We start from the raw sequence: 13,761 nt of genomic DNA, 5'->3' as shown, positions 1-13,761 counted from the left end.
CTGAAAAGATGCCACAGCTGGTGGCAGCACACAGTAAAATACTTTACAGGCTGGATACATATCTGTCATTTTATTGTAGTTATTACTTTTTTTATTTTTTTTTCCCTGGACTGCTATATTAGGTATATCTTGATAGGATGCGCTGGTATTTAAGGCAGCCTTAGCTTTCAGAATTTCAAAAATAACAAGCCCTAGTAAAATGCAGAAATGACTGATGATTAGTGATCTTGTATAACAGCTATAGAAGGTCAAACAATAGAATGGAGCCTTCAATGAGAATGTTTGAACTTGTGCTTTAGATTTTTTTTTCCGAGTATGAGGCTATTTTAATGTCATTTCTGGAGTCAATGTGATTATGGGTTACAAAAACCTACACATCAGTCCTTTTTTTAAAAGGGGTTGTTCGACCTTGGAGGTATACTAGATCATAAAAAAAGGTGTTAATGTACTACAAAACAATATTGAAATTGAGATGGTTGTTATATATCGCTGCTGATGTCACTGGGCCAATCTGTGATTACATCATTTCCAGAGAAAGATCCCCCCCCCCTCTCTTACTTGGTGGGTGACCAGGAATGTGCATAGGACATGTCAGCACTTACAGGCTCACACACTTACATATACTCACACACAGTTTAATGCCACTTGTCACCTGGTATTTAGTTTAAAGAAAGACAGGCATGAATCAACAATGGGTAAGAAAGGTGCACTGAGAGAGAGGGGGAATGGGACTTGGGATAGAAGACGGATAGGACTTCTTCTTCTAGTGTTGATAATTATTGTCATTGACCAAAGCTGGAGATTCAGCTGAAAGACAGACAAAGATTATATTAACAAGTGCACAAAATTATAATAGTATACGCTATACTTTTTTCTGTTTTGAACTGGAAGTGGAGACTTTCATCGCACCTGACAGCCAAGACAATCATATAATACAAATAAAATGTTTTAAAGGGTATAAAAAAAAAAACGGTAAAGGCTGCTCTCAAAGCATCTATACATCAGAGAGATCACTATTCAGAATGAGCGCCCTTCATAAATCGCAAGCTTTCCTAACCTGAAACACATAAACCTGAAAATCTAAAAATAAAATGAAATAAACAAATGGAAACTCTTACTGTGGGAGGACAGAAGGAGCTCCCGATCGGTGGAAATGAACGTTTTGCCATTTGCCATCACGGCGGTGCCAAATACATGTCTCCTCTGACTGGGCAGTGCGGGGGACACCACTGGTATCTAAATACTGAGTTATGCGGATGTAGGCAATGCAGGCAGACTCATCACCCATCAAATGGATGTGAGGGTTGAGGATAGTTGTGTGAAGGGGTTTATTGCTCCGAGACCACACTAGAAAAAGACAAAAATGTATTTTCATTTATTACAAGTACTGCTTGGAAATATTTATCATGCTGCTTAGACCGTTTCTTAGGTAATACCAATTATATTATAATGAATGAAACAAGTTTAAGAGGTTGTCTAGAATTAAATAACTGAATATGTTTTTTTTTTTTTTTTTGGACAATTTATCAATCAATTTATTGTAGCACTATGTTGTTAATTCTTCATAACTAAGGCCTATAGTGTGAACTTTTCTTCATCTAAGGGTACGTTCACAGTTGCAGCAGTGTATCTGGCAGGCTGTTCCGGTAGAAAATAACCTGCTGGATTTTCTGAATCTGGCACTGCAGGATTCTATAGTTCACTGCTGGATCCCCGTTGGCTATAATGGGGTCCAGCAGTGATCCAGCCGCTTTCCGGCATAACTGGCGGGTTTCAGCCACACAAAAACAGTTGCATGCCACAGATGCTAACATACCCTAAGGGTCCCTTTACAATGTCCAATGTCAGGCCAATAACGAGTGTCGATTGATTATAGTTGATAGGTGTTTATTTAACATGCCTTTCACATGGCTCAATGCTAAGCGGAAGGGGGTTAAATGATTACTATTACTGTAAATCTCCTCTCCTGTTCACACATTATATTGTCCTCAGCACACCCACTGCTCCCACAGGTTGATGTGCTGCTGACAAATGACAAATCTAGGTGCCACATGAAAGGTGCAATCACCCAACAATGATTGTTTTGCATCTTTTGGGTGATCGGCATTAACTTTACACAGGACAGTTATTGGTAATGAGTATTCATGCAAACCTTCATTCACAATAATTTCCCTGATCCCTGGCCCGTTTAAAAGGGTCAAAAATAAAGTGAACAGTAGGTTACAGCCTGTTTATTTTACATGCACTACCCCTATCATTACAAAAATGTTGATATTAACTCACAATTTTCAAAGTAGAAGCGATGAAAGTCTAGACCCTCCACCAGGTTCCCTAGTGCTTCGGGTTCAAATGCTGTCATTCCAGGGTCACACATTTTACTACAAGAGACAGAAATGAATGAGAATTTAATGTCTAATTAGCATACTACATCAGTGTCCTGATCCCAACTTACACTACATGGCCAAAATATGTAAACACCTGATCATAACATCAAAATAAAGTTGGGCCCCTTCTGTTACTATAACATTTTTCTAGGAAGAATGTCCACAAGATTATGGCATGTCCATGGGAATCTCTGCCCATTCAGCAAAGACAGCATTTGTGGCACTGATATTGGATGAGAAGGTCTGACTAATAGTCATCACTCCAAATCATTTGTAAGGTGTTCAGTGGGGTTGAGGGCAAGGCTGTTCATAGCGAATTAAACACCCTCACACCAGACTTGTCACACAATGTTTTTGGGTTGCAGTCATGCTGTAATAGCAAAGGGCCTCCCCTAAAAACAGTCCAATACCATTATCCCAAATTTTATATTAGGCATTGTGCATTCCAGTAGGTATTGTCCTCCACAGATCTGCCAAACGAAGAGTCATCAATCAGACTAAAAGATAGAGAAAAACATGATTCATCTCTCAGACAGAGAACACATACCCCTATTCTGTAGTTCAGTAGTTGTATGCATTACAGCCAACATTTGGCAAGGGTGACATGGTAATTTTAGGCTTGTGTGCACCTTTTTGACCATGGAAACCCATGTCATGAAGCTTCTGACACACAATTCTTGTACTGATGTAACTTCCAGAGGTAGCTTGAAACTCAGTAGTGAATACTGTAACAGATATTAGGCGATTTTTATGCACCATGTCCTTCAGCACCTTGCAGACCCACTCTGAGTTTTTGTGGTCTAAACTTAATTGGCTGAGCTGTTATCGGTCTGTTTTTTTCCACTTTACAATGCAGTTGAACGAGGCAGATCACACATTTTACAAATATACTTGTGGCAATGGTAGCATCTTATAACAGTGCCAACTATAAAGTTAAAAAGCTCCTCTGTATGACCTTGTATGACATGGGTGGGACGGATGGCAAAAGATAAGTTCCTATGAACCTCGGTCCAAATATGCCTGAGCAGATCTCATTGACTGCAGGTACCTTGGATAGAGAAGGAATAGGAAGTGGTAGCTGTGACTACTTCCATATACAGTCATAAATGGAGGTAATAAATTGAGCCAACTGTCTTGATGAGCATGATAATGAATTCGTAGAAACTGCTCAAATGATTGGTTGATCTCTCAGTTTGGCTATTGCTTTATAGATGGTAGGAAGATGAGAAATCTAGAGTAATTACCAGAGGATTGAACAAGACTCTCCAAAATTTGATTAAATATGATATGGGTTGGTAGAGTAGACCATGAAAACAAAGAATCTCTTCGAAGAGGATGTGCCGATCATTGATCAACCCACTCAAATGAATAAAATGCAGAATCATAGATACGTGATCCACAACCACCAAGATGGTAATATAGTTCTGTGTGGAAACAAAAACTGTGACAAGGTCCAATGAGGTCTCCTACCAGGGTTTATTTGGCATCATAAAAGGTTGAGAAGGACCAATTAGTGCCAGCTGGGAGGATTTACTTTGTGCATACTTAGTATAGGAAGCCACAAATTCCTTTACATGTTGTCTGCAATATGATCATTAGCAGAAACGAGATAGTAATTTTGAGGTGTGTTGGACTTCTGGATGTCCAGAAAGTATAGAGAAATGAGACCAAATCAATACCATGTGATGATCTTCAGGTACAAGAGAACACCCCCTAGGATATTTGACTGGAGCAGTGGAAATGACTGTAAAGATGCAATTTGGGTTGATGATGTGAGCTGGAGTTTCAGGAAAGGTATCCCGCGAACTGAGAGATCATGAAGGATCTCTGTATGATTTTCTGCTGCTGGGCAATATGTGCTGACAAAGATGAAATGAGACAAGAAGAATGCCAAGCATACCTGATGAGGTTTCAACCTGTGAGCAGCTTAACGATACTCAATATTTTTTAAACAAGGAATTTGGCTTCTTTCAGATGATGGCACCATTCTTCTAGGGTGAGATGTGTTGCTAAATGTTTTCAGTTCTTTGCAGAGGTGAACCTTTCAGGAAAAAGGCCACATGGATCAAATTGACAGGGATAGCCTTATCGTAAGGGAAATAAGGTGAAAGAATTTCTGGATTTTGGTTTGAAAATACAGTCCATTGGCAAAATTTTGATAAGGTGCAGGAATTTCAGGCATGATGGATATAAAGTAGACTGGCATAGTGGAAGGAGGATGTGAACATTTATTGAGACAGTTCTGAAAACAAAATGTACCCCATTAAGTACTACCGCATTTTTTGCCTTATAATACGCACCTGCCTTAAAAAGACACACCTAGGCTTCAGAGGAGAAAAATAAGAAAAAAATATTTTTCATTAGAGATCTAATCAGACCACCAATCAGACCCTCAATGGTAATCAGACCTAAGCTCAGAGCCCCAATCACAGTCTCAGTGTTAATAAGACTCCCAATCAGACCTCAGCTCAGACCCCAATGTTAATAAGATCCCAATCAGACCTCAGCTCAGACCCCCAATATTAATAAGACCCCAATCAGACCTCCAATGTGAATAAGAGCTTGATTCAGACCTCTGATCAGACCCCCAATGTGAATGACCCCTAAGCAGATGTCCTTAAAAATGATTTCAGGGATTTAGGTCAAAAGCTTAGGGCAAGGACCTCGAAGGTAGTATTTTCCAAAATACTGCCTGTACCACGAGCCACACAAGAAAGGCAGTCGGAGATTAGGGAGTTTAACAAGTGGCTCAAGAACTGGTGTAGGAAGGAGGGGTTTGGGTTCCTGGAGAACTGGGCCGACTTCTCTATCGGCTACAGGCTCTATTGTAGGGACGGGCTGCACCTCAATGGGGAAGGGGCAGCTGTGTTGGGGAGAAAGATGGCTAGAAGGTTGGAGGAGTGTTTAAACTAGGGACTGGGGGGAGGGAAATTACATTATAGGAGGGGTGCAGATAGTGCAGATAGAGACCGGGGGCAAGGTAGTGGGACTGGGGGAGGAATGGAAGGAGGGAATAGAACAGTTCAGAAGGAAAGGTGTAGGGTAAAAAATATAAATAAACCTCTCAAATGTATGCATACTAATGCCAGAAGCCTGACTAATAAAACTGGGGAGCTGGAATTAGTGATGTGTCAGGAGAACTATGACATAGTGGGAATAACTGAGACATGGCTGGATGATAGCTATGACTGGGCAGTTAATGTACAAGGTTACAGTCTGTTTAGAAAGGATTGTCAAAACTGGAGAGGGGGGGGGGGTTGCCTTTATGTAAAGTCTTGTCTAAAGCCCACATTCCGTGAAGATATAAGTGAGGGACATGAACATGTGGAGTCACTGTGGGTAGAGATACATGGAGCTAAAAACAGTAATAAATTACTAATAGGAGTTTACAATAAACCACCTAATATACCAGAGTCCACAGAAAATCTACTACTAAACAAGATAGACAAGGCGGCAAATCATAATGAGGTGGTTATTATGGGGGTTCTTCAACTACCCAGATATAGACTGGGAATGGGAAACTGAAACTTGCATATCTCATAAAGGAAACAGGTTCTTGGCAATAACCAAAGACAATTACCTCTCCCAACTGGTTCAGGACCCGACTAGAGGGATCGCCATACTGGACTTAGTATTAACCAATAGGCCTGACAGAACAACAGACGTGCAGGTTGGGGGACACCTGGGAAATAGTGACCATAAAGTAAGAACCTTCCAATTATCTTTCAAAAGAGCGTTTCTACAGGGAGGAACAAAAATACCAAACTTCAAAAAAGCTAAATTTAGCCAACTAAGAGAGGCTATAGGCCTAACTAACTGGGACAAAGTCCTCAAAAATAAAAATACTGCCACAAAATGGGATATATTTAAAAGCATCCTAAAATCTCATTGTGAGAGGTACATACCATATGGGAATAAAAGGTTAAGGAACAAAAAGAAACCAATGTGGATAAATAGAACTGTAAAGAAAGCAATAAATGACAAAAAGAAAGCATATAAATCACTAAAACAGGAGGATGGCACGGAAGCACTGAAAAACTATAAGGAAAAAATAGAACATGTAAAAAACTAATAAAAGCATTCAAACTAGAGACCGAGAGATTAATTGCCAAAGAGAGTAAAACTAACCCTAAAATGTTTTTCAATTATATAAGGCCCCTTTCACACGGGCAAGTATTCTGCGCGGGTGCAATGCGTGAGTTGAACGCATTGCACCCGCACTGAATCCTGACCCATTCATTTCTATGGGGCTGTGCACATGATCAGTGATTTTCACACATCACTTGTGCGTTGCGTGAAAATCGCAGCATGCTCTATATTCTGCGTTTTTCACGCAACGCAGGCCCCATAGAAGTGAATGGGGCCGCGGAAAATCGCAAGCATCCGCAAGCAAGTGCGGATGCGGTGCGATTTTCACGCATGGTTGCTAGGTGACGATCGGGCTGGGGACCTGATCTGTATTATTTTCCCTTATAACATGGTTATAAGGGAAAATAATAGCATTCTTAATACAGAATGCAAAGTAAAATAATGATGGAGGGGTTAAAAAAATAAATAAAATTAACTCACCGAGTCCACTTGATCGCGTAGTTGCGGATCTCTGTCTTCTTCTGTAATGTTGAGCTGCCGGCTAAAGACCTGTGGTGACGTCACATCACATGATCCAATCACATGGTCCCTCACCATGGTGATGAACCATGTGATTGGACCATGTGATGAGCACAGTGATGTCATCAAAGGTCCTATTCCTGTGCACAGCAAAGAAGAAGACAGAAGAGAAGCCGGGCTGCGCGATCAAGTGGATTAAGGTGAGTTAAATTATTATTATTATTTTTTTAACCTCTCCAGCCTTATTGTACTATGCATTATTAAGAATGCTATTATTTTCCCTTATAACCATGTTATAAGGGAAAATAATAGAATCTACAGAACACCGATCCCAAACCCGAACTTCTGTGAAGAAGTTCGGGTTTGGGTACCAAACATGCCGATTTTTCTCACGCGCGTGCAAAATGCATTACAATGTTTTGCCCTCGCGTGGAAAAATTGTGCATTTTCCCGCAACGCACCCGCATCTTATCTGGGCAAAAAACATGACGGCCGTGTGAAAGAGGCCTAAATGTTAAAAAGTATAAATCTGAAGGTGTTGGCCCTTTAAAGAGTAATGAGGGGGGAGTCGCAGAGAGCTGTTAAATATTTTTTTTCTCCAATGTATTCACTGAGGAAAATAAACTGTCAGATGCAGAATGTAAAAATAAATTCCCCATTAAAAGTGTCCTGTCTGACCCAGAAAGAAGTACAACAGCGACTTAAAATGATTAAAATAGACAAATCGCCAGGACCGGATGGTATACATCCCCGTATCCTAAGGGAATTAAGTAATGTCATAGTCAGACCCTTATTTCTGATATTTGCAGACTCTATACTGACAGGGAATGTCCCACAGGATTGGCGCATGGCAAATGTGGTGCCAATATTCAAAAAGGGAAAATGATTTATTTATTTTTTATTTTTTTTCTCTTACAAAGTCTCATTCCACTAACTTGTGCCAAAAAAAAAAAAAACTTCTATGAACTCGCCATGCCCCTCACGGAATACCTTGGGGTGTCTTCTTTCCAAAATGGGGTCACATGTGGGGTATTTATACTGCCCTGGCATTTTAGGGGCCCTAAAGTGTGAGAAGAAGTCTGGAATCCAAATGTCTAAAAATGCCCTCCTAAAAGGAATTTGGGCCCCTTTGCGCACCTAGGCTGCAAAAAAGTGTCACACATGTGGTATCGCCATACTCAGGAGAAGTTGGGCAATGTGTTTTGGGGTGTCATTTTACATATACCCATGCTGGGTGAGATAAATATATCGGTCAAATGCCAACTTTGTATAAAAAAAATGGGAAAAGTTGTCTTTTAGAGAGATATTTCTCCTCAACTCAGCATGGGTATATGTAGATAGACACCCCCAAAACACATTGGCCCCCAACTTCCCTCTGAGTACGGCGCTACCACATGTGTGACACTTTTGCAGCCTAGGTGGGCAAAGGGGCCCCACATTCCAAAGAGCACCTTTAGGAGTTCTCAGGGCATTTTTACAACATTTTGATTTCAAACTACTTCTCATGCATTAGGGACCCATAAAATTGCTAGGGCAGTATAACTACCCCACAAGTGCCCCATTTTGGAAAGAAGACACCCCAAGGTATTCCGTGAGGAGGCATGGAGAGTTCCTAGAATTTTTTATTATTTTGTCACAAGTTAGCGGAAAATATGATTTTTTTTTCTTACAAATCTCATATTCCACTAACTTGTGACAAAAAATAAAAACTCCCCTGACTCACTATGCCCATCACAAAATACCTTGGGGTGTCTTCTTTCCAAAATGGGGTCACTTGTGGGGTAGTTATACTGCCCTGGCATTTTAGGGGTCCTAATGCGTGAGAAGTTGTTTGAAATCAAAATGTGTAAAAAATGCCCTGTGAAATCCTAAAGGTGCTCTTTGGAATGTGGGCCCCTTTGCCCACCTAGGCTGCAAAAAGTTGTCACACATGTGGTATCGCCGTACTCAGGAGAAGTTGGGCAATGTGTTTTGGGTGTCATTTTACATATACCCATGCTGGGTGAGATAAATATCTCGGTCAAATGCCAACTTTGTATAAAAAAAATGGGAAAAGTTGTCTTTTGCCGAGATATTTACCAAAATTTTGCAACTGTTTTTTTTTGCAAAAATTTCGGTAAATTTCGATTAATAACAAAAAAAGAGCAATAAACCGTGAAAGTAGTGTAGTGCAGAATTGTAAAAAGTGGTCTGGTCATTAAGGGTGTTTAAGCTAGGGGGGGCTGAGGTGGTTAAGGACCAGGCCATTTTTTGCAAATCTGACCAGTGTCACTTTATGTGTGAATAACTTTAAAACGCTTTTACTTATCCAGGCCATTCTGAAATAGTTATTTTTGTCACATATTGTACTTCATGACACTGGTAAAATGGAGTAAAAAAAAATATTTTTATTTATAAAAAAATACCAAATTTACCAAAAATGTTGAAAAGTTTGCAAATTTCCAAGTTTAAATTTTTCTACTTCTATAATGCATAGTAATAGTTATTAATTTACATTCCCCATATGTCTACTTCATGTTTGGATCATTTTGGGAATGCCATTTTATTTTTTTGGGGACATTACAAGGCTTAGTAGTTTAGAAGCAAATCTTGAAATTTTTCAGAAATTTTCCAAAACCTACTTTTTAAGGACCAGTTCAGGTCTGAAGTCACTTTGTGAGGCTTACATAATAGAAACCACACAAAATTGACCCCATTTTGGAAAATACACCCCTCAAGGTATTCAAAACTGATTTTGCAAACTTTGTTAACCCTTTAGGTGTTCCACAAGAGTTATTGGCAAATGGAGATGACATTTCAGAATTTCCATTTTTTGGCAAATTTTTCATTTTAATCCATTTTTTTGAGTAACAAAGCAAGGGTTAACAGCCAAACAAAACTTAATATTTATTGCCCTGATTCTGTAGTTTATAGAAACATCCTATATGTGGTCGTAAACTACTGTACGGGCACACGGCAGGGCACAGAAGGAAAGGAACACCATATGGTTTCTCGAAGGCAGATTTTGCTGGACTGGTTTATTTACACCATGCCCCATGTAAATCCCCCCTGATGCACCCCTAGAATAGAAACTCCAAAAAAGTTACCCCATTTTGGAAAGTAAACCTCTCAAGGTATTCAAAACTGATTTTACTAACTTTTTTAACCCTTTAGGTGTTCCACAAGAGTTATTGGCAAATCTAGATGACATTTCAGAATTAAAAATTTTTGGCAAATTTTCCATTTTAATCCATTTTTTCCAGTAACAAAGCAAGGGTTAACAGCCAAACAAAACTCAATATTTATTGCCCTGATTCTTTAGTTTATAGAAACACCCCATATGTGGCCGTAAACTACTGTATGGGCACACGGCAGGTCGCAGAAGGAAAGGAACACTGAATGCAGATTTTGCTGGACTGGTTTATTTGCACCATGTCCCATTTGAAGCCCCCCTGATGCACCCCTAGAGTAGAAACTTTGTGAGGCTTACATAATAGAAACCACACAAAAATGACCCTATTTTGGAAACTACACCCCTCAAGGTATTCAAAACTGATTTTACACACTTTGTTAACCCTTTAGGTGTTCCACAAGAGTTATTGGCAAATGCAGATGAAACCTCAGAATTTCACTTTTTTGGCAAATTTTTAAAATTGAATCATTTTTTTCCGCTAACAAAGCAAGGATTACCAGCTAAACTAAACTCAATATTTATTGCTCTGATTCTGTAGTTTACAGAAACATCCTATATGTGGTCGTAAACTGCTGTACGGGCACACGGCATGGTGCAGAAGGAAAGGAGCACCATATGGTTTTTGGAGGGCAGATTTTGATGGACTGGTTTATTTACACCATGTCCCATTTAAAGCCCCCCGATGCAGCCCTAGAGTAGAAACTCAAAGAAAGTGACCCCATTTTGGAAACTACGGGATATGGTGGCAGTTTTGTTGAGACTATTTTTAGGGTACATATGATTTTTGGTTGCTCTATATTACATTTTTGTGAGGCAAGGTTACAAAAAATTAAAATTCTGAAATTTCATTGCCAATAACTCTTGTGGAAAACCTAAAGGGTTAACAAAGTTTGTAAAATAGTAGTTTCTTAGATGGGGTCACTTTTATGGAGTTTCTACTCTAGAGGTGCATCAGAGGGGCTTCAATTGGGACATGGTGTCAAAAAAACAGTCCAGCAAAATCTGCTTTCCAAAATTCGTATGGCGTTCCTTTCCTTTTGCGCCCTGCCATTTGGCTATACAGTATTTTACGACCACATATGGGGTGTTTCTGTAAACTACAGAATCAGGACAATAAATATAGAGTTTTGTTTGACTGTTAACCCTTGCTTTGTTAACGGAAAATATGGAAAATTTGGCAAAAAATAGCTGTTTTGGCACCTTTTTTTTTTTTTGACTGTGTTCATTTGAGGGGTAGGTCATGTGTTATTTTTATAGAGCAGATTCTTACGAAGCTATTTTTTTGTCACCTTACATCACAAAAAGTGTAATAGCAAGCGATCAAAAAAGTCATATGCACCCCAAAATAGTGCCAATTAAACCGCAAAAAATGAGCCCCTACCTAAGACACACGGCTAAAAATAAAAAATAAATGACTCTCAGACTATGGAGATACTAAAATGTTTTTTTTTTCTTGTTTAAAAAAGAATATTACAGTGTACAGACATATTAGGTATTGTCGCGTCCGTAACAATCTGCTCTATAAAAATACCACATGACCTAACCCCTCAGATGAATACAGTCAAAAAAATAAAATAAAAACGATGTAAAAAAAGCTATTTTTTACACCGTTTTTATTTATTTTTTTGACTGTGTTTATCTGAGGGGTTAGGTCATGTGGTATTTTTATAGTTCAGGTTCTTAGACACGCGGCTGTTACTAATATGTATAGTTTGTTTATTTATTTTAGTTTTAAAAAATAATATCATTTTTGAAACAAAACATTTTTTTGTTTTAGTGTCTCCAAAGTCTGAGAGCCATATTTTTTTTTTTTCTGTGCGATTGTCAGTGGCCAAATAGAATTAAAATTGGGGAAGGGGATTATAAATTTAGTACTCCACTGAAGTGTGGTACTCCCTGAAGCAACCGTCAATGCAGAGGCTTGGATGATCGGGGCACGTGTCACACTAAGTGGTGGTGTCCTTCCGTATCCCCCTCCTGTGACGCACTCTGCACTTTTTTTGGGACCATCCCTTCTTTCCAGTATGGGGGACCACACCTGGAAAGAGTTGGCCAGGGACGATCCGTGCGCCTCCAGTTCCCGAGGTACTCCGGCCTGCTCTTTCCCAGTCAGAAAAGATCAGGGCCTTGAGGACTGCTCATAGAACTGCAGGAATTTCCTTGTGTTGCCAGCGCTCCGGGACAGCACAAAAGAGTTGTACAACGCAACCTGTACCAAGTAGACTGCAACTTTTTTGTACCATGCTCGGGTTTTGCGCATGGCGTTATATGGCTTGAGGACTTGATCAGAGAGATCAACTCCTCCTATATACCGATTGTAGTCCACGATACAATTGGGCTTGAGGACCGTTGCCGTGGTACCTCGCACAGGGACAGGGGTGAGCCCGTTACAGTGAATTGTGGACAGTACAAGGACATCCCTCTTGTCCTTATATCTGACCAGTAACAGGTTTCCACTGGTAAGGGCACGGGTCTCACCCCTGGGGATAGGTACCTGGAGGGGGTGGGTAGTGAGGCCGCGTTTATTTTTCCGCACGGTCCCACAAGCGGACGTGGATCTGGCGGTGAGGGACTGGAACAAGGGGATACTAGTATAAATGTTATCCACGTACAGGTGGTAACCCTTATCTAGCAGTGGGTGCATAAGGTCCCACACAAGTTTCCCTCTAACACCCAGAGTGGGGGGACATTCTAGGGGTTCAATACGGGAATCTCGACCCTCGTACACACAAAACTTGCAAGTGTACCCTGAGGTACTCTCACAAAGTTTGTATAGCTTCACGCCATACCTCGCCCGCTTAGATGGAACATACTGGCGGAAAATTAGTCTCCCCTTAAAAGCAATGAGAGACTCAGCAACAGCGACCTCCCTTCCAGGTACATAGGCCTCCAAAAATTTGGCCCTGAAGTAATCGATGACCGGCCTGATTTTGTACAGGCGGTCATAGGCAGGATCACTTTGGGGGGGACATGCAGGCATTTCCGAATGGCCTCAAAATAGGAACGTGTCATGGCCATACAGTAGAGTGGGGTCTGGTAGAGGACATCCCCACTCCAGTACTGCCTGGCACTGTTTTTTTGGACTAGGTCCATGTGCAGCATGAGGCCCCAAAACGTCCTCATCTTGGCTGCACTGACCGGAGTCCAGCCACCAGACCTAGCCAAAAACGAGCCCGGGTGTTGAGCAATGAACTGTTGGGCGAACAAGTTCGTTTGCTCCACCATCAGATTCACAAGTGGTCACTGAAAAAAATACAAAAAAAGTCATATTCAGTGAAGCCCACAGTGGGAATCTGGATTCCTGGTTGGCCAACAAAGTCAGGAATCACGGGCTCAAAATCCTCTGGGGTACACCAGACAAATTCATTGGTGGTGGGCTCAGGTGGACTTTTCTGGTGGGCCGGAAAACTAGTATGAGCAGCAGGGCGGCTCATACTAGTGTGGGACACAGGGTCCCTGGCATGGGGGTCCCCTTGCTCCGCCTGGCGGCGTCTCCGCCGCCTTGGGGGCTCATCATCATCATCACTAGATGATAAGGAGGACGCGGATGACAAGAGGAAAGTGGGGTCATCCTCGTCCTCACTGGGGCTCTCAGAG

The 13,761-nt window shown here is 40.8% G+C and overlaps 1 protein-coding gene across 1 annotated transcript in view; it reads right to left on the bottom strand.

Moving 5' to 3' along the window:
- Positions 1-311: 311 nt before the first annotated feature.
- CAMK2A (calcium/calmodulin dependent protein kinase II alpha) overlaps positions 312-13,761 on the bottom strand; it is a 331,715-nt gene continuing 318,265 nt past the window's right edge. The window contains exons 17-19 of the mRNA XM_040440682.1: positions 2,284-2,378; positions 1,119-1,347; positions 312-807 (exon numbers count right to left, since the gene is read on the bottom strand). Of these exons, the coding sequence (XP_040296616.1) occupies positions 804-807; positions 1,119-1,347; positions 2,284-2,378 (328 nt within the window). The 3' untranslated portion in view covers positions 312-803. The remainder of the gene's footprint in view (positions 808-1,118; positions 1,348-2,283; positions 2,379-13,761) is intronic.

This window comes from Bufo bufo, chromosome 1 (assembly GCF_905171765.1).
Source record: "Bufo bufo chromosome 1, aBufBuf1.1, whole genome shotgun sequence".
In the NCBI taxonomy this organism is placed as follows: Eukaryota; Metazoa; Chordata; class Amphibia; order Anura; family Bufonidae; genus Bufo; species Bufo bufo.
The sequence above is the reverse complement of the archived record's forward strand: the minus strand, read 5'-3'. Positions and strand labels throughout refer to the sequence as shown.